Source organism: Saccoglossus kowalevskii, chromosome 18, assembly GCF_978046115.1.
Source record: "Saccoglossus kowalevskii chromosome 18, keSacKowa6.1, whole genome shotgun sequence".
NCBI lineage: Eukaryota > Metazoa > Hemichordata > Enteropneusta > Harrimaniidae > Saccoglossus > Saccoglossus kowalevskii.
In genome coordinates this window covers 26,173,653-26,196,590 of record NC_140658.1, presented here as the reverse complement: position 1 = coordinate 26,196,590, position 22,938 = coordinate 26,173,653, and the positions used below count along the sequence as shown (strand labels likewise).

Genomic DNA, 22,938 nt, shown 5'->3' with positions numbered 1-22,938 from the left:
AAGTTGCTCTACTAGTATTACATTTAACATTTCTGGAGATGAACTTGGCTTTAGCTGACTGTTTTACACTATGCCGGAATAGATCCAACGTGGTTCACATTGTTAGAGACCAGCTATTGAGAAAAAAAATGTATGGAGTATTCCATAGGTCTTTAGACTAATCTCAAATATTAAATCTCTAGAACTCCTAACACCCGTTTCTCTGTCGATATATAAGCGCAAGTATGTTGCGAAATGTTAGTTTTGATGAAGTTTGAATATTAAAACGTTGCGATTGTGAATCACTAGTACTCTTACTACTGAAACATCAGTGGCCGGAAAATATAACTCTTTCAAAGCCAATTACAAGGGATGTGTTGGAATGATCATTGGACACAGGGAAGCGATGCAGCTCGTGCACTACTGTGTAGAATCTTCTCACACCCCTTAAAACGTACAAAATGCATTTCAGTGAGGAATATTGACGTACCAAATAACGCTACAGGCTCATGCCGTTGTTCATTGTTTCTTTCACGATATTCACTTACTGGATCAGTAATTTTGACATCGCTATAGATTTAGTGTTTTACTTACTTGAGTGTTGAAATCTTGCTTCTAGGCGCTTGAAGGTGTCGTACTCCAATCGGCCAATTATAATCGCCAAGTACATGTTACATCGAAAAGTGGCACAGCGACTATATTGTATTTGGTCAGGCAGACCCAGACTTGCAAATAGAGTGATTATGCTAGAAGTAGATGTTCATTCGTGGGCAATCACGCTGGGTAGGCACTCATAGCTACTGGCTGAAGACACGGTTTTATTAATGATGGCTTCGCGTTAAGAACTTAATGTTTTGTACATGGAATTCATCATGATACCAATTACGGTGCAGCAGCAACAAGCTATCAACTGGGCGCGTTCGATTAGAATTTAAATATATACAGGATCGAGCAGGTCAAGTGAGCATAATCGTGGTAGATGCAAATGACAGACGTTTTGGGAAGGGGGGACGTTTCTCGGCAACTGAAATATATGCATACCATGAACATATATTCGTGATATATGTTCTCTGAATATCAATTTGAGTCTCAGATACGTCTCTGTCCCTGCAGTTTTATTTTCTGAACGGACCTCTCTACATTGGCGCGTAATATCCGAGTACAAATAGTGTCGCCCGTCCCCTTGGTCAACCACTATAAATTTTAAGAATGCTTTAATGTGTTTTATGTTTACCAATAAATACCATGATTGCACTGAGAAGTAAGCGACTCTTGTAGTTATAACGCGGGACGTGAGATTATGATAATCACACTAAACACTGACATGCGCATACAATGTATCCTGCGACTTTTGAAGAAGTTCAACCTGTTACAGGAAATACCCCCACCATTAACAAAAACAGCTAAGAGCTTTATCATGCTGGACACTTTGAAGACCATTATTACTCTCGTCTGTATGCCTTATCAACTCCTTGGTATCAGAGGTAAGATTTGTACGCTCTGTTAGGGTAACCAGGGCGACGATAACAGTGCCATATTTGATTAAGAAAGGTAGGGTCATTTCACAGTAGCAATATATTAGTTAACGTAACTGTATATGTGTATAAGTTTTTAAAAACTTGGCGTTCTATCTACAAACACTCATGTGAACCCATTTAAAAATATTTCTTCTATACTATGGTTGTGTTATGCGCACACTATTAAAAAGTCAAGACATGCGTCACACCCAGTCATTATCTCATTTGACTGGACCATCATGGACGTCCACGAATAAGCTTTGTTCAGTGGCACGTAATCTCGGTCGAGTTTTACAGCGCAATAACCTACACTCGAACCATCATGGCGTCAGCAAAACTTTGCCAGGTTAATAGAGTTTCATAAAGTGCTTCGTTTATGTTCTAAGGTTCATTCTAACTATAATAAAAATTAAATTTTGATACGCATTTACAAATCTGATTTCTGTATGTAAATGTATTGTGAATCAGTCTTGAGTATTGTGAATCAGGCTTGAGTGTTTATTACCAATGCACACAGGTTCCGCTTCACATACAGTAATTACAATTCCTGAACTCTGACCTGTATGTGAACATGTTTACAGAGGGGACGTCCAAAGGAAATAGTGTGCGATAATACTTCAACAAAGATAGTGTCAACACAGGCTTGTATATCATCGTAAATAATGGTATTTATTTGTTACACTTCTGTGTGAAGATCAACGTTTCGAATGTAACTCGACTGTGAATATCAAAACTTAAGCATTCCATTGTTACCAGTGTATGGGATTCTGGTATTTAGTGCAGTGGAACTTGTTCAGCGTATAAAAATAGAACACATGGTCAAATTGTGGCTTATGTACTGGGGAAACATAATAAAGGAACGAATTTACCCGTGTACCTGTGGCTTCAGTGACGCAGTCAGATTTTAAAATTTACTTGCCATTCCCATCGTCACGTATCCAATTAAATGATCCATGAACTTTGAGGTTAAGATATTACACTCAGTAAAATTGAGGCAATAAACAACCGCCGAAGGCTGGTATACCACGAGATTGTGAACAATACACGGCATAAACGTAAGGACGTGAGTGGAGTGTAAAAACTATTTCGGCGGTGTTTTTTTGGCCATTATATCATATCAACTTAACTAAAGCATCAAAAAAACACGCACAAATGTGATAAAGCCCCGAAACGTCATAATTGCAGCCGTGGTAAATTAAACGCAAGCCCTGGGACTAGAGTATACAGCGATTATAGATATATTGAGCGGTTAGGCTAATTTGCATTAGTATTTTGGCGTTCTGGGGTTCTTTTCGAGTAATTTAGTTGACAACAAAGTTGATATATGTAAAATTGTCTTAGTCGGCCTAATTACAAATGATACAGATTCAAATTAGTGCCGTACGCGTTTTAAAGGTCGACATAACTTCCAGGTTCACGAGCGTGGCATTGCTGAAAGCAGTGTTGTTTTGACATCGTTTGTGTAATTCTAAAAGAAAATAATGTTCTTATTGGTCTCTTTTGAACCAAGAAAAAATGCCCCCACCATACGTTCAGGCCTACCTATCAACATGAAAACCGGTTAATGGGGTGTATTTTACCACGACTTTCATGATAGAAAAATGCTCAAGCACAATCAGAACGACATATTCGAGCAATTAAATTACTGGTATGATAAAATGAATATTTTACATTATATATCTTGACCCTCTTCGCCAGTCAAAGTTCATTTATTAGATCGTCGCTTCGCCATTATTCCTTTGCAAAATTCCGAATATAAAGATGTATACATTGTTGATGAAATCAAACACAACGGCTTTGACACGTTTCTAGGGTGAACATAAAATCGCGTGTTGTGAAGTGTTTCCATGAGAAATCGAACGCGATAAGACTGCAACATCTCTTGATGCGACTTGTTACAGTTTTCGCTTATTTATAAAGGTCACTGGTTCAATTAAATCTAACATTAGTAATCACGCATGCCCAGAACTATATTTGTTGACAGTCACAAAAATAATTATTTTCAATAAATGCATGAAATTGAACTGACGGATACATGAAATTTCAATTTCTGTTCATACTCGAGTAGTAAATTCCCTAGTTCTCGTCATTAACAAAAGTAAATGTGATAGTATTTATATATCATAAAATGGTTGCTATATTCGTGGGTTTCAGTTCATCTTTGATATTAGAAGTGTCGTATAGTGCCGAACATGGGTAAGCATATTACATGCCATACAACATGTATCACGTGTCGTGATCAAATACTTTATATTAACAATGTTTTCACGAGAGGTCAGAGGTCACAAGCATGAGCGTGGATCTCTGAGAACTTGGCTCCGTATGACCCGTAAGTTTTAGTACTTTACCGCAACGCAGAAAGTGACAAGTCCGTAAATCGGTTCATGAATATTAGTAGAATCAGCTACGAAACTAACAAAAATGGGTCCAAAACGGAAACCAACAAAACAGACGACAACTAGAAGTCAACCAGCGCAGACGACAATGAGTGGTTTTGTTAGCCAAGGAACACGTGACAAAGAAGCGTCTGGAAGCCAGGAGACGATGAACGAGGAAGAAGACTTCAGAGAATTTCTAAGAGCGGCTATAGACCGCCTCGAAAAAAAGATAGATCAAATGGCTGGAGAACAGAGTGAAGCTCAAACACGGCTACAGAAAGTTGAAGAGAAACAGACAGAATTCGCAAACTCAGTGGAGTATTCAACACGTGACATAGAGGAGATGGGCAACAACCACAAGGGGGCACTGCAACCACAGTCACTTGGGGGCTGAAAATCAATAAATACTAATTTTCAAAAAAAATCATCCGCTATACGTATATAAATAAACAAGTTGTGAAACACGGCACCTAGTAAATCGACACCCTGTCGCTTTCAAATGTCGATTTCTTACCTTAAAATGCGAAACAACAATTTTAGAGGGGATCAGGTGTTACGTTAATAACCATTGTTCATAATCGCTAACTTGGTTTTATTCAAAACTGCACAAATCCCGCGTTTTCTGATGATATCCGACGATTTCATGAACGAAAATGGCCAGCAGCCAGAATCAAGGGGGATTCGCACAGAGTTCTGGGTAAATCAAGTGCGCATACTCATTTTCAGCCAATCAGGCGTGCCGTAACAGCGAGTATTTCCTTGTTTTACCCAGAACTCTGTGCGAATCCCCTTTGATTCTGGCTGCTGGCCATTTTCGTTCATGAAATCGTCGGATATCATCAGAAAACGCGGGATTTGTGCAGTTTTGAATAAAAGTTAGCGATTATGAACAATGGTTATTAACGTAACACCTGATCCCCTCTAAAAATTTTGTTTCGCATTTTAAGGTAAGAAATCGACATTTGAAACCGACAGGGTGTCGATTTACTAGGTGCCGTGTTTCACAACTTGTTTATTTATATACGTATAGCGGTAGATTTTTTTTGAAAATTAGTATTTATTGATTTTCAGCCCCCAAGTGACTGTGACTGCAACGCATTGCCGATTTGGAAAGCACAGTCGGTCGCCTTGAAACTCGACTGAATGAAGTTTGTGAGGAAAATCTACGTCTTCAGCGGTACTCACGTGGATATAACCTAAGAATTGGTGGGGTTAAAGAAGAGAAAGGTGAAGACTGCGTTCAAATAGTCGCAGATCTGCTTGAAAAGAAATTGGGTTTCAGCGACGCAGCAAACATGGTAGAAAACGCCCACCGCGCGGCCCCCTTGATCAAACGCAAACAAGTTGGTCCACCAAGTCACATAATAGTAAAATTTATTAGACGACCAGAGAGATTGAGAATACTAAGGAAGGCGAAAAAGGCATTGGGAAAGTCCGAAGTATTCATCACGGAAGATTACTGTCCATCTGACTACAGACGGAAAAGAGAATTACATGGAGTGATGCCGGAGGCGTACGACAACGGGAAAAGACCAAGATTTACCAATGGAAAACTATATATCGATGGCCTCTTGTACAATGGATAAACAAAATGGAAGAACTGAGCCTGATGAGCTGAACCGACGGACCGAGTACTAGTTGTAAACAATATTTACGTTGTGACTTTTATTTAAATAATCTCAGGAAAAGTGCAGCTATAAGGTAACCAGTAGTCTATTGAAAACTGAAATATTTGATCACATCATGATCACTAATATTATAGCACTTGTTACATAGTATTGTTTGTTATAGTAGATTATGACTGTATTGAAACGGGTTAGAGCTGTTTTGCCCACCGAGTATACGTTCGGTACTTATGCGTGTGGGAGTTGGGATGGGTTTGTTGATGTTTTGGGGAGAGTGTCTTGTTCTTTGTTTGGGTGTGGGGGAGTGTTTTTGGGGGCTCCCCCGGGTGGGTGGGGCGTTCAATGTTGAGTTGTTGTCCCGTTTTTGTCGGGATGGTTGTGTATTCACTTATTTTGAAAAAAGGAGTTTACCAACACTTAATCTGGATGATAACAGAAATAACTAAACAGGTAAAATGTCAGAAATTAAAGTACTATCATTAAATGTAAGAGGCCTGGGTGGGTACAAAAAAAGAAAAAAGATATTTAAATGGATAACTGAAACAAAAGCAAACATAATTATGCTACAGGAAACCCATAGCTCCAAAGATAAAATTAAGTACTGGTCTAATCAAATGAGAGGGAAAATGATATTTTCACATGGGACAAACCTAAGTAAAGGAGTAGTTACAATATTTAGAAATGTTGAGGTAGATATTAAAAAAAGTGTTGCAGACCCACAAGGTAGATATCTTGTAATTGAAACATGTATTGGGGAAAAATCATTCATATTTGTTAATACATATGCACCAACTGATCAACATAATCATGTAGGATTTCTGAAAGAATTGATACCCGTCATAAAAGAATGTACAACAGAAGCAGATTCTAACATAGTTTGGGGGGGGAGATCATAACATGGCCCTAAATACACAGATTGATAGAAAGGGGGTAACCCAAACCCATGGAAACAGTCAGTTAAACTAATAAAAGAGATTATGGAATCATTTGAACTGATAGATATATGGAGGCTGCTAAATCCCGATAAGAAAGCATATACATGGAAACGATTCCACCCAGAAATAATACAGAGTAGGATAGACTACTTTTTGGTTAGTGATGGTTTACAATCAGAAATTACAGGGTCAACAATTGAACCGTGTGTCTGCTCTGATCACTCAGCCGTGATATTAAAAATGAGCTGGGAAAATATTAAAAACGGGCCGTCATACTGGAAGTTTAACAACAGCCTACTACGGGATCCAAAATATGTGAATCAAGTGGAAGAAAAACTAATCCAATGGTTAGAAAACCCTGAAATTGAAGATGTCTGTATAGAATGGGATTGGGTCAAATACAAAATTTAAAAATTTACAATGAAATTTAGTAAACAAAAGGCTAAACAAATGAAAGAGAAGATCACACAGCTAGAAACAAAGTTTATGAATTAGAAAAAAACTGACTAACCAACCTGAAAGAGATATAGCGGATCAGTGTCAAACTGCTAGGGATGATCTAGAAGCAGAGCTCAATTATATAACTGAGGGAAATATTGTAAGATCAAGGTGTAATTGGTATGAATACGGTGAGAACAATAACAAATATTTCTTACAAGTAGAAAAGCTTAACCGAAAAAAATCACAAATCAATCAACTAATATCAACAGAAAATAATGTAATAATAAAAAATAAGAACGAGATTAACAAAGAAATAAAGCGATTCTATAGTAAACTATACTTCTCTAAATTTCACAATAAAAACCCCAACCAAGAAAATGATGAATTTTTTATAGCAAACCCAAATATTCCAAAATTAACTGCAGATGAACTAGAAAGATGTGAAGGACTGATAACAGAAAAAGAAGCAGGAGAAGCTATGAGAAAACTACCTAAAAACAAAACGCCTGGAAATGACGGTATCACGGTAGAATTGTTTATTAAATTTTGGTCAGTCCTCGGACCTGCTCTTGTAAAGTCACTGAATAGTGGATATGAAAAAGGAGAATTATCACCGTCACAGAAACAAGGAGTAATAACTTTACTGGAAAAAAAGGGAAAAGATCGCAAATTTATAAAAAAAACTGGAGACCAGTTTCATTACTTAATAACGATTACAAAATTGGTACAAAATGTTTGGCACTGCGTTTGGAGGAAGTACTTCCTAAAATAATACATAAAACACAATCAGCATTTGTCAAACAGAGATATATAGGGGATGTAATTCGATTGACAGAAAACATTATGTCTTATACTGAAACTATGAACCTACCTGGTATTCTCCTGACACTTGATTTTGAAAAAGCATTCGATAGCCTTGAATGGGAATTTTTGTCAAAATCCCTGAAATCTTTTAATTTTGAGGAAAGCTTTATCAAGTGGATCAAGACTTTGTATAAAAATACATGCAGCTGCGTTATGAATGGGGGCACAACAACTGGCTATTTCCCTCTATCTAGGGGGGTAAGACAGGGAGATTGCATATCGCCAGGACTATTTATTATGAGTCTAGAAATTTTTTTGATAGCTCTTAGAGATACTAAGACAATAAAAGGAATAACAATAGAAAACAAAGAGATAAAAAGTGCAGCCTTCGCAGATGATGTCACTTGCTTCCTCCAAGACGTAAAGTCAGCTAAACATTTATTTACTCTCCTAGACAAATATGAATTGCAATCTTGTTTAAAAATAAATTATGAAAAATCCGAAGCATTGTGGCTGGGCAGGAATAAACATAAAAAACAAACACCTCTAAAAGTAAAATGGCCGAGAGAACCGATTAAGATAGTAGGGATATATGTCTCATATGATCATGAGACCGCTAACAGATTAAACTTAGCAGGTCCTGTTGAATCACTTCGAAAATGTTTAAATTTCTGGAAAACTCGCGATCTTACCCTACTGGGAAGAATTCAGGTAATAAAAACAATGGGCGTATCCAGAGTCCAGTATGTCCTAAATAATGTAGAAGTTACAAAAAATAAGCAAGATGTTACATAATTTTTTGTGGAGGGGACCAGACAGGATAACAAGAAATACAATAAAAGGAAGAAAGGAAAAAGGGGGTATGGGGATGCCCGACATTAATACTATCTATAAGGCAACTAGAATAAATTGGATTAGAAGATACTGTGATAAATCTATAGATCACCCATGGAAATTGTTTTTTGATAAAACTTTAAAACCAGTAGGAGGTAAAGAGCTGCTCTTAAAATGTAACTTTAAGGTGAATTTGCTGAATCAACAAATAACTGAATTTTTAAACAGTATGCTAACTGTGTGGTCAGAACTCACAAAGGAAATTTCCCCAGTGATAAATAACAGAAGATATAGAAAACCAATAATATGGAACAATAAAGATATATTGATATCAGGCAAATCAGTGTATTTCCCAGAATTTGAAGCAGTAGGTTTTGTATATGTGGAGCAATATTATAGGGATGGTCACAAAATTAACTGGAATGTGGTACATGGTAGAGGGGTTCCACAGTCTTCTATTATAAAATGGTTTGGACTAATGAGTGCTATACCAAAGAACGAGATGGGCTTAGAGTGTGATGCACAACAGACAGACACTCTTCTTATTTTTTGGTAAGGAAGCAGTCAGACTGGAGGAGTGCACGACTAGAAACTTAACACAAAAAATAATCGAAAACCAGTTTATCAACCATATACACCAATTTAATATCAAAATAGACAGTTGGGAGCCTTTTTATCGAATACCACTAATAGCAACTATAGATACAAAACTAAGAGAATTTCAGTATAAGGTATTGCATAACATTATTACCACAAATGTAAATTTATTCAAAATGAAACCACCAAGAGTGGAGAGTGCACAATGTACATTCTGTGAATCAGAAGAAGAAACAATGTTACATCTGTTTTACAAATGTCAACATGTAGAGATGTTCTGGGGAAACCTTTTTATGCTGTGGGGAAGAAAAATGAATCTACGGCACAGACTTAGGGACTGGCAGATTATATTAGGAGATGAATCACTCTCCTGTCTCACAAATTTTCTTGTACTGCTGGGAAAAAGACATATATATATATCTCGATGTAAAAAAACCAAACCAGATTTTCATGTTTACAAGCAGTATGTGAAAACAATACAAAAAATAGAGTTGTACATTGCTAAGAGAAAAAACAAAACCAGATCCCACAATAGAAAATGGAGACAATATGTAGATAACTTTCAAGATACAAATGAATGAATACGAAAAATAAAATAAAGGAACATTTGAATTAAAATACACTTATTGAAATCCAAAAGAAAATCACCCAGGTCAACAAACATAGAGACAAGAATTTATCTGTAATTATACTTTATGTAAGTTGTGTAATTGTTATGTAAGTTAAGCATCCAAGAAATGTATTTTTAAAAGGAAACTCCAATAAAAAGTGATAAATACAAAAAAACAATGTTTTCACAGGTGAGAACGTTCGACTTGTAGGTGGTCGCACTCCATTTGAAGGTCGTGTAGAAGTATTCTATAATGATACATGGAGTGCAATTTGTAGCGATGGGTGGGAATTTGTAGACGCGGAGGTCACGTGCAGAAGTTTTGGTAAGTATTATTATTAGAATTTGTAAATACCGTGACGTTTTATAGGCGAGTGATGGCGCACTTTTATTAGAGCTAATTCAATCCATTATAACCTAAATTCAGTAGTCAAGACAGAAGTTGCATGTCATCAAGAATATAGGCGGAAGTGTTCTAATTGAGTCGCCAGGCAAGAATTAAGGACCTTCAATTGGTTCTAAAATTCTACAGCACTTTTCTGAAATATTGATCTACCAAACGAAAAGATCGCCGCCTGCCTGCCGAAACATAATTCGTAATATTAGTATCTTCACTGATATTGTTATTACAGGTTTTCCAGGTGCAATGCATATAAATAGTGCATTTGGTGATGGTCATAGTGTTCTACTGGTTAATATTACATGTAATGGAAATGAGAGTACAATATTGAATTGTTTATTCTCAGTGATGGATGGATCTCAATGTTCTACTAGTCATGCTGGTGTATACTGTAATTGTGAGTTGTAATTTAATTTAAACATATTTGCAAATTATGAGGTTAGCATTATGATATCAGTGAACACGATAGCAGGGTAGTGATTATATAACTGTCGAACAAGTATATTCATTTGGTTTGCAAATTCAGTCGTCACGACGAGAATCAAGTTCCAATTTAGAGTTTTAATGTGTGTACAACATTTGTTCTTGAACTGACTTATTTTACATGTACACATACAAAATGGTAGATATTTGTTTTCACACGTCCAATGTTGTCCAATGTTTTATTCACGAACATTACAATTCGGACAATATAACGTACAATATTATACAAATGCAATTTAGAACAGTCAATAATATTGTCACGGACATTGAACTGGAGGGAAATGTTGAGTTTTACAAGGATGTGGATTAGTTTGCATGATGATGTGAAGAAATTGCCGCACGGGTTTTTGTTCAAGTATGCAGAATACCGATGTCTGTCTGTCTGTCTGTCTGGATGACTAGATGTGTTGGTCAAATCTTGTTTCAACAATATCTCAAGAACCAATGAGTTGTTTTAGATGCAATTTAATACACAGATACTAAAGTATAATTATTTACAAATTGATTATTTTTTGTATCTATGCATGCATACTAATTAGGTTATTTGCATTATTCAAGTACGTTTACTATGGTAGTTGAACAGTTTGTTCACTTTGCTTAAAACTCATACATTATACTGTTTGGATAGTGGATGTCTAACACTAGTCTGGAATTAATATAAAATAAGGTAATTTTGTAAATTGGCTACTAAATTTCAGCAGGATTGATATTCAAACAAGTTTCTCAGATGGGTTAAATGTTCAGGCATATTTGCACACTAATTAACTATTTACAGCCTATTGTGTTGATATCTTAATAAATGCGCATATAAATATTGGTACATGCATAGTATCTGTGTAGTTGCATCACTGATAACATTTGGTTTCAAACTGCTTCATGTTGATGAGTATCTCTTATCATTTATTAGCCTGTCAATTGGTTAATTTGCTTAGTTATTAACTGTTCGGTCTGTTTATTAAATATCATAATACCGTGTGCGTGACACTGTATGCGAATACTAATTAACCATTGCTTGAGGTACGTTATCATCAGTTTTAAATACACAAGTAAAGTAGCATGAGTAATGTTAGTGCAGAAATGATTGTATGCGAGTTGTTTAGTGAATATAAAGGTATTCACTTCATGCGTAGAAATATATGTTTTCCATAAAATAAACTTTATATGTATTTGTTTTAGTGAGTTTGTTATTTCAAAGCTGACATGGGCAAATTCATCATAGCATATACCTGCACATTTTGGATTGCGTTCAGGAAATGACGCAATGTAAGAAAATTACATACTCTAATTCGTGTGCTTTGTCAATGTCATAGATCCTGGCTACACTGGATGTTTTGCAGATGATGATAATGATCAGCCTTACATTGGTGGCGAGTCAGAAAAAAAAGTAAAAAAAATTCGTATCTGTATAAACCATTGCCAAATGGATTTCACATATGCTTCTATTAGAGACACATCTGAATGTCGCTGTGGTGAAGATTTTCCGGGTGATAAAAATTCTTTAGTACACAATGATCGTTGTGATTTGCCTTGTCAGAACAAGGTGACTGAAATGTGTGGAGGAAATCATGCCAGCTCAGTGTATTCCAGTAAGTATTATGTAAATCAATATTAGTTAACATAAACAAGAAAATTGACTTTAACGTTTTTCGTGGATACTTTATCAACTTTTCGTCTCTAAATTGTGTGTATTTATTGGTTTTGTATTACTGTGAAAATTAAAGAGTCAAGATTAGAATGTTAGCGGACATCGAATATACGTAGTGCACGGTCATAATGATTAATGCTTGTGTTTTTTTTCTATCTAGCCACTTTAGGCAGTTGTACTGGCACACTTAACGAAACTAAAGGTTGGCTGTTTTCGCCGAATTTTCCTGGTAATTACCCCAAAAACAGCGATTGTCAATGGACAGTGCAAGTACCTCTTGACTTTGTAATAGAGGTTACGCTGAGAATGCTGCGTCTTAATGATGGCGACCAAGTATCATTCTATAACATAAGTGGACTACCTCAAAATCACCCTGTCATACTAACCAATGACAATAGTACATTAAACAATAGAGTGATGCAATATGTTATTGGTACCACTGTAAACAATACATTATTATTGACTTTCACATCAGACGAAGAAGATAACTCATTGGGATTTGTGCTGTACTATGAAGGTATTTTAATTATATTATCAATATAGTATTCAAGTAGTAGATTGGATGGAGATTTAAAGCAGATCATCGAAATTGTATGGCCCTCTCGCACAACAGAATCCAAACATTTCCTATCTTCTCCAGTGTTAAAATGTTAATCCACTTTCAATGATATTGACATCGACATCCATAAATCCATATTCTTGTCAGTCATGTTTTACTAAACACATTTTAGGGGATTTAAGGAACACATAGTGTGACAAAATCTACTAAATCGTTTGATATATCATCATAATCATTAAATTCAGGATAATGGTCATGATGATGTGATTTCTGAAAGGCTCACACAACCATTAACACTGATCGATGGCCCGAAAATTTAAAAGTCAATGTAGCAGCTTTCCCAAAAAAAGATATCTAAATGCAGCCACTCCAATACGTATTGTATATATAATAGTGCTAAGTCGGGGATTGTATTAGAACACGTACTAGTAATTAGCAAAATCGCTGACAAACATGCAACTGGTGTCTGAAAAAGATACAGAAAATAGCATGTTTATCATCAGCTTCATCAGAAAGACATTTGATTCACATCACAAATAATATAATATTTGTTTCAGTACAGGCCATGGGTTAAGTTTTGTAATATCATGAATATTCTTCAAAAGCCATAGCGAAATTACCACTTAGCTCAAGTTCATGAACAACAAATGTAGTCAGAATTATTTATGATTTATGTTACAAAACAGGAAAAACAATCAGCTACGCACATATTCTAAGTTAATCCAATGAGGGAGATAAGCTAACAATAAAAACAATAATAATAAAACATTATACCGATTCAAAATATGTCTAAGGTTGAGCCTGATTGCAAAAAAATGTTTTCACTTATTTGAAAATATCTAATGGCAGGGGCAATGGCAATTTGGATAGAATGCCTTTCTTATTCATGATACCTTCCCTTTAATTTTATTCAAGGAAGAACAAAGCCGTTATTTGAACAAAGAGTAACTTAATATCGCCCAATCCGCCAAGAATACATTGTGGAAATATCAAAATGAGAAGTAATTTTATAACATATTAAGCTAAAAAATCTAGTACTAGTAATTCCTACTGCGTTCATGTGATGCTCAGAGTGGCGTTCATTTGTCAAGTTTACACAACATTTCCAGAGAATGCTTGCAAACTCTTCTTCACTTCTTCCCATTTTCACTTTCTTCATTTTAAACCAACATACTTTTCTACATTGCATACAATGAGTTGATGGGATTAATGTGTCAAGTGTATTCAATATTAAAATGTGAAATATTTTATCGGTGCACCTTGTCATAGGATTTTAAATAAGTTGACATTATATACATTATAACCATGCTAAATTTAATATTGTACTCATTAATCGATGACATTGAGGAAACAGTTACTTTCTATGTTATAATATAAATGTCTGTTTTGTACTATCAGAGTTGAGTTGCTGAATATTGAATGCAGGTTCGCATATAATGTATTGTCCATTTACAAATACACTTATTGATACTACGAATTTCAATTCGTGTGAAACAATATTATTGCAACTGCAATTGTTTGCTTGCTACTTCCGGGAAGAACAAGATTATATCCTACACAATGAAGCACATTGTCCAAGTCAATGAGAAGAAGTTGATATACTTTCTGGTACATTGGATTAATAAATACACTTAAAATGCTCTACATACACAAACGCAGATCATTACAAACAAAATACATAAGGGAAATACATCTTATGGACACATTGCAACTACAACCTAAAATGAAGATGATTATTCAGCTGTTTCCTGTTCCACATGTAGACTGGCTATGTAGCCTGTGAGGCGCATAAACAAGTTCAAAAAATGCATTCGTTGACTGTTCAGGGACTGTTGATATTTGTAAACCAGTTTAAATTAAATTACCCCTCTTATTACTATCGTTAACAATTACTTTTTCTAAAATTGCACCAGAAAAGAGTGACCCTCCCCTAAATCCCACAGAGCACCCTCCCAAATCTGGTAATTAGCGTATAGTTCCTTGTATACAACAAGTGAGGGTACTTGCTATCAGATATAAGACCTATCTGGCAACAAACATAGCATATATCATGGGTGATATTTTCTGGGCTAAAGCTGTTTGTCTTCTGCGTTCAGCCATATGTACAACGCCCTATACTAGATGTGTATGTCCCTTTTCTACAATCAGAAATACATTTATTTTGTATTTTAAGTTTTCCACTTAAATTTGACGTTGTTTTGAGTAAACGGACATTCTAGTACATTTTCTTGGATGTGGTTATAAGACAATAGGAGCAACATTCAAATACATTCAAATTTCCATAAAGCAACTTGTAGTAATGTTTTTATTGTGAGAACAACATAATACTAATCCTAATCAACATTTTTAATCTGCAAATATGTTTAAAACTATTTTAATATCTATATTATATTCACGATTCTCTGCAGCTTTCCAGCCATATCCATGTGCTAATGATCCATGCTAAAATGGTGCAAATTGCACGGATAGTCTGAAACAATTTATCTGTCACTGTTCAGAAGGATGGGAAGGTACTACGTGTGAAGATAGAGTAAACCCATGTCAAAGTAACCCTTGTGTAAATGATGGGAAATGTCAATGGAGTGATGGTGATATATCATACCACTGTGATTGCCCGGATGACAGAATAGGACAGCATTGTGACACGGGTATGTTGAAACTCGTATGTAGTTTTTAGCCATTACCAAATTATACAATAGAAAATACTGGGCCTGGCTTCAACTTATCAGGATTGTGATTTACTAAGAACGCATTGACAATGATTATCCCTGCAATTCGAATTCAAGTTATCTATGCACCTTCTCGTAAACAAGCAGAGTGTGGCCACTACAATAATGTGTTAGTCGCTAAACGGTGCAACTTTAAGATTTATGATATTTAAATGGTTTCCCCGGCAACATAACTTCAATATCCAACATAGCTGAAAATGCTACTTTATTTTATTTTCCTAATGTATATTCCTAGAAACTATATTGCCAAGAGGGCAATAGCATGTGTCTATTTTCCTGGGGGATTTTGAGTCGACCATCAAATCAGTTAGGTGACAACCGACATTTGAAGCCGGCAATTTATCAGTCCATATTTGTCCAAAAGTAGTTCCATCGACATTTTTTTTTCTCGTGTTGGTAACGGTCAATATATATATATATCGATGTTCCCATTCTAAACTATGTAACGAATGTGCGTAAAAGTGAATGCATGCCATGTAGCAAATACAGTTATTTCGCCGACACTATGTCTTTATACATCATTTTACTTAGATGCATCCTTGTCGCCATCCAGTCCGATATCATTATCGACAGTAATTATAACGTTAAGTACTGAAAATAACAACAATTTTGGGTCGTCAATATTCATTGGTAAATTATGCATGACAGTAGACGTATATGCAAAAATATAATTTCAATTTTTGAATTTATTGTATGATACAAACGTGTTAAATACATTAGAAGAGCATTGGTATATGTAAATGCAATGAGTAATCTACGAATTACATAGTATTCTATATGCATGTCAATCAATACACATATAATCATATACTTAATTTATAGGACTCACCGGTGGAGGGATTGCTATAGTTATGGTGTCAATAATTATTGCGGTTTCAGTTGTGGTAATTCTCCGAAAGAAAAAGTAAGTAATTTAACACAAAATATATAAGATGGTGTGTTCTAAGACCTAATTTTGCCCTTCTTGTCATTCCAAAAAGGTACAACTTGCTCAGATTATTATATTATTAAAAACCCTGTCTGCAATACGAATGTTATCATTATGTAGTGAGACTACAATCTTAGTGCTGTGCTTTCAGGACAGAATCGAACTCAACACAGTCATCACCAACTTTGGACAACAATGCCGACTACGAGGGCATAGATATTAACACGATTGATGATGCAAGCTACACCAAACTTAATATAATTGGACTGGAAAGCAATAGCTATGAAGAAGTACACAGTATCAAAACTTAGTCGTCAATGTAAGACACTATAAACAATGATGATGAAGTCCTAAAATCGGATACGAAGAGCAATAGGATATGAACACTAGTACTATGCAAGATATTAGCCCTGCGTGGGGCATTATGGGTAATGATTGTCTTGTAGATGGTACACCAAATGACCAAAATGGGGATTATTGTGAAAAGTGTGTGCTAGTCTCTAAATTTACTATAATGAAAATGATAATCTCAATATAATGACCTTTTGAAAAATTGTATCATTCGGGTTTGTGTTCTTTCCTTTGTGAAAATAAGAATTGTTTATTGAGTTTTGTTTAGTAATGTGATTGTGATATTTTCAATTATACATTCTTCAAATATTTGTTGTGAGAGTATCAAAATATATTCCGGACGATAACTATTGAATACCATAATAAGATGGTTTGTGTTACTATGGTAACATGGTAATATTTCTCCTCATACAGTGCAACCTTTTCCGGATTGATGAAGTCTGAAACGTGTTAATTTTTAGAATAGAATGATGTACTTTGGCGTTGTTTAGTGTGGGATCTGTAACAATTTCGTATTACGTCTGATAACGGTTCAATTTGATAAAATCACCTAAATTGGCAAATATTAGATACCAGCAATTGATCAAATTCACATTGTAAAAACATATCTGATATCTGATTAACTGGGGCAATTTACAAAGGTCTGACGTATTTGCATGTCCACTTAATTCCCCAACCACAACAAAATATATTGAATTCGAGATGTATTCCAGCTGTTTTCAAAAAAGAATGCTTAGAACATACACTATGAATCTTGAATGTTTCCCTTGTGAATGTTCAACGTAACAGTCTCTGTAAATTCTCATAGTGTTTTTCTTTAAGTCGCGCCCTCTAGAGCCTCTGTGACATAAATGGGTGACTCGCAAACATCAATATCGTGTTGGTCTGTAAATCACTAAAGATTAGGTTTGGAAAACTTTTAACAATTTATATGACGAGTACATAACCAAATACATTAACGAGTAGAACGATATTGTCTTCACCCATATCCTCGGAGCGGAGCTACGTCACAAGACGTTCCACGTTGCTAAGATGCGCACCACTGTACCACGAAATTATATGGGCTCTGCTCTGAAAATTCGAGAAAACAACAGAAACTCTACTTTGAAGTAATCCTGAACAATGAAATTTATATGCGTTACACTACGAGGGGTAATCTTGTTACACTGTTCAGGGGAGTCTCAACAACCATCCCAAAGTACCGTTTTCTGAGAGTTTTCGGCCTTTGTTTTCACCGTGATGGTTGCCATGCGGTGAAAATGCCCGGATGTCCACCCCCGAGAATAAGTCCACGGTCATTTTGACGTTATAGAAGTGCTACGCCACCAGAGGGCGCGATATATAGGAATGGTGTTGCCACGCCTCGAGTTCATGAATATAGCTAACCTGAACAGATCAATGGTATCTGTCAACAAAAAACATCAGTTCATTTCTGTCATGGCATGCACTCTTCATCAACTTACCTAAACAACATAGGACGCAATGTATGTGTGGTTTGTTCTTCGTGAAAAGAATTTAAATTGCGAGCTGGAAACCCTGCGAAAAAATGCATGCAATGGATTGCTGGGACAAAATAATGGCTACCCTCCACACACGTTACCTCCCTCCCATGATTTCAAATGACCCTTAAAATATGTGTTTCCATGACCTACCAGTACAAGCCTAAGTGGGAGACTTTACATTTTTTATGATGGATGAATGAATTTATCTTGATGTCATCGGTTTACATGGATACACAACTGTTCACTGCTTTGGGAACATTAGTAATAAACAGTATGAATAGAATAGGGTCTAGAACTTACCTTGGGGTACACTCAACTAGGATAAAATACTGCTGATGATTCTCACTCCCTGTTTTTTCCACGTGTCTGTAACACCAAAATTAGCGATTTTGCGTTGAAGGCGCTCATTAGATACAGAATCAAGGGCTTTAGGATAGGCTATAATATCCGTAGGAAAATTAGTGCCATCTCTTTCAGTCTGAGTATATTTGGGTGCATGTGCCTGTCTGGAAGATCTATCCATTTTCAGGCTATTGGACACCACAAATTCACTAAGGACCGGGAAAATGGTAGAAAACGTCTCAGAGCCACAAAAACACTTCTAATAATCGTTCAATAAATCATCGGAATTTATTTGCAAAAAAAAAAAACTGTTCCGTTGTTCGTTCCGTTGACAAATCCAATGTAACTTTTGCTTTGCGTCCAATATAAAGACCCCGTTAATTATTGCATTTTAAGATATATAGTTTCGTTTATGGTAATAAGCTGGAACATAAACATGTCAGGAATATGGTTATGATGATTGTTTAACAATTAAATGATTGACATTTGTATCTGATCGTCAAACGTGTATTGAGTGATATTGCTCTGGAACAGCATTAATTAAAACAAAATCGGCCATTTTGAATACATGTATAATGAATATATAAAATTTGAACATAATCAGTCACAGCAAGTCAGAGATATGGCACTAGAACCACATTCATCAAAACAAAATGGCTGCAATCGGCCATTTTGAAACAAAATTATGTGCATCAAGGTCCTATAATGTCGAACATATATACCAAGTTTAAACAAAATCCATCTGTAAACAGTCGGGAAATACTTGATTTTGGTGATTTTTTAGCACAAAAATGGCCACCTTTCGGCCATTTTTAATAGGATCGTCAAACCAATATATCTGTATATCTATGACATGGTGTATAATGAACTGGAGTTACATCACATATTGCCGAAATTGTGTCTCATGTCTTGTGTGCATGATGTTAATGAAGTTAATGAACAGTTCAACGCACAGACCAGGGCACAGTTCGATCTCGATAGCGATCGAGAATAAATCATCACCGAAGTCATGGCGACGAAAGCAGATTTATGTGAAGCTATAGAGGTCGCTATATTCCGCAAAAACTGAGCGGTTTGGAGCCGAGGGTGGAAGCTGGATGTCTATATTATATTTGTTTACTTGCCTACATCCTGATTAACCCATGCGTAATCCTTTCCCAAAGAAATAATAACTTTTTACCGAACAATTTTCACTAGTTCACCTTTCCGATGCCGAGGTATAATATTTTTAAGTTTCCAGTATCTTATAATTTAACTATAAGAGTAAATATTATAGCACACAAGGTTATATCTAGCTGTTACAGACATTATAATTCCCTGATTGCACATCATGGCCTCTGTGAAGAATTTACATTTCACTATCATATAATTTAACTGAACGTGACATGACTTAAATTGGATCAAGTATCATTGTAAACGCGTTGCATATAGTTAACAAGAATATAAATACATATAGATTGTCGGCAATAACAGAATCACCGTGGAAAGGTATTATTTTGTGATTGGTAAACTGCCATCCAAATTCAGAAGACCTCTCAATCTGGGTAAATGTAGTCCCCTTTCATATACACATATTTACATATATCATATGCTCGAAATTAATTATTTCACGTACTGAAACCAACTCCTAAAATACAGAAAAATCAATGTTATCATTAAAATGCTGTAGTATAGTTTATATGGAAGTGTCAATGATTGGTCTGAATTCCAGCATTCCAATATAAAGAAATGGTTGGGGTAAATTAAGTACTTTTTTATTGTAGAGGAAGTGAACCTAATATAAGTTGCTCTACTAGTATTACATTTAACATTTCTTTAGCTGACTATTTTACACTATGCCGGAATAGATCCAACGTGGTGCACATTGTTAGAGACCAGCTATTGAGAAAAAAATGTATGGTGTATTCCATAGGTCTTTAGACTAATCTCAAATATTAAATCTCTAGAAATCCTAACATCCGTTTCTCTGTCGATATATAAGCGCAGATATGTTGCGAAATGTTAGTTTTGATGAAATTTGAATATTAAAACGTTGCGATTGTGAATCACAAGTACTCTTACTACTGAAACATCAGTGGCCGGAAAATATAACTCTTTCAAAGCCAGTTACAAGGGATGTGCTGGAATGATACATTGGACACAGGGAAGCGATGCAACTCGTGCACTACTGTGTAGAATCTTCTAACACCCCTTAAAACGTACAAAAGGCATTTCACTGAGGAATATTGACGTACCAAATAACGCTACAGGCTCCTGCCGTTTTTCAATTTATAATTTACGATATTCACTTACTGGATCAGTAATTTTGACATCGTTATAGATTTAGTGTTTTACTTACTTGGGTGTTGAAAACTTGCTTCTAGGCGCTTGAAGTTGTCGTACTCCAATCGGCCAATTATAATCGGCAAGTACATGTTACATCAAAATGTTGCACAGCGACTATACTGTATTTGGTCAGGCAGACCCAGACTTGCAAATAGAGTGATTATGCTAGAAGTAGATGTTCATTCGTGGGCAATCACGCTGGGTAGGCACTCATAGCTACTGGCTGATGACACAGTTTTATTAATGATGGCTTCGTGTTAAGAAATTAATGTTTTGTACATGGAATTCGTCGTGATACTAATTACGGTGCAACAGCAACAAGCTATCAACTGGGCGCGTTCGATTAGAATTTAAATATATACAGGATCGAGCAGGTCAAGTGATCATAATCGTGGTGGATGCAAATGACAGACGTTTCGGCAACTGAAATATATGCATACCATGCACATATATTAGTGATATATTTTCTCTGAATATCAATTTGAGTTTACGTAAACTCTCAGATACGTCTCCGTCCCTGCAGTTTTATTTTCTGAACGAACCTCTCTACATTGGCGTGCAATATCCGAGTACAAATAGTATCGCCCGTCCCCTTGGTCAACTACTATAACATTTAAGAATGCTTTAATGTGTTTGCAAATAAATACCATGATTGCACTGAGAAGTAAGCGACTCTTATATTTATAACGCGGGACGTGAGATTATGATAATCACACTAAACACTGACATGCGCATACAATGTATCCTGCGACTTTTTAAGAAGTTCACCCTGTTACAGAAAATATCCCCACCATTAACACAAACAGCTAAGAGCTCTAGCTTTATCATGCTGGACACTTTGAAGACCATTATTACTCTCGTCTGTATGCCTTATCAACTCCTTGGTATCGGAGGTAAGATTTGTACGTTCTGTTAGGGTAACCAGGGCGACGATAACAGTGCCATATTTGATTAAAACAGGTAGGGTCATTTCACAGTAGCAATATATTTGTTAACGTAACTGTACATGTGTATGTGTGTTTAAAACTCGGCGTTCTATCTACGAATACTCAAGTGAACTCATTTAAAAACAATATTTCTTCTATACTATGGTTGTGTTGTGCGAACACTATTGCGAAGTCAAGACATGCGTCACACCCAATCATTATCTCATTTGACTGGACCATCATGGACGTCGGCAAATAAGTTTTGTTCAGTGGCACGTAATTTCGGTCGAGGTTTACAGCGCAATAACCTACACTCGAACCATCATGACGTCAGCAAAACTTTGCCAGGTTAATAGAGTTTCATGAAGTGCTTCGTTTATGTTCTAAGGTTAACATTCTAACTATAATAAAAATTAAATTTTGATACGCATTTAAAAATCTGATTTCTGTATGTAAATGTATTGTAAATCAGCTATGATTTACATAAAGGCATGAGTGTTTATTACCAATGTACACAGGTTCCGCTTCACATACAGTAATTACAATTCCTGAACTCTGACCTGTATGTGAACATGTTTACAGAGGGGAAGTCCACAGGAAATAGTGTGCGATAATACTTCAACAAAGATAAAGTCAACACAGGCTTGTATATCATCGTAAATAATGGTATTTATTTGTTACACTTCTGTGTGAAGATCAACGTTTCGAATGTAACTCGACTGTGAATATCAAAACATAAGCATTCCATTGTTACCAGTGGGTGCGATTCTGACATTTAAATTTCAAGGTAGTGCAGTGGAACTTGTTCAACGAATAAAAATAGACCATATGGTCGAACTGTGGCTTATGTACTGGGAAACATAATATAGGAACGAATTTACCCGTGTACTTGTGGCTTCAGTGACGCAGTCAGATTTTAAAATTTACTTGCCATCCCCAGCTAGTATTTTCGTCACGTATCCAATTAAATGACCAATGAACTTTGAGGTTAATATATTACACTCAATAAAATTTAGGCAGTAAACAAG

At 35.8% G+C, this 22,938-nt stretch overlaps 1 protein-coding gene across 1 annotated transcript; it reads left to right on the top strand.

Moving 5' to 3' along the window:
* Positions 1 to 1,342: 1,342 nt before the first annotated feature.
* Positions 1,343 to 17,122, top strand: LOC102804091 (kremen protein 2-like). Its single transcript, XM_085492698.1, has 8 exons — positions 1,343 to 1,463; positions 9,911 to 10,045; positions 10,353 to 10,517; positions 11,914 to 12,189; positions 12,409 to 12,765; positions 15,216 to 15,455; positions 16,359 to 16,440; positions 16,616 to 17,122. Exons 1-6 carry the CDS (start codon positions 1,397 to 1,399, stop codon positions 15,251 to 15,253), a joined length of 1,038 nt encoding a protein of 345 aa, XP_085348824.1. The 5' UTR covers positions 1,343 to 1,396; the 3' UTR covers positions 15,254 to 15,455; positions 16,359 to 16,440; positions 16,616 to 17,122.
* Positions 17,123 to 22,938: the final 5,816 nt, after the last annotated feature.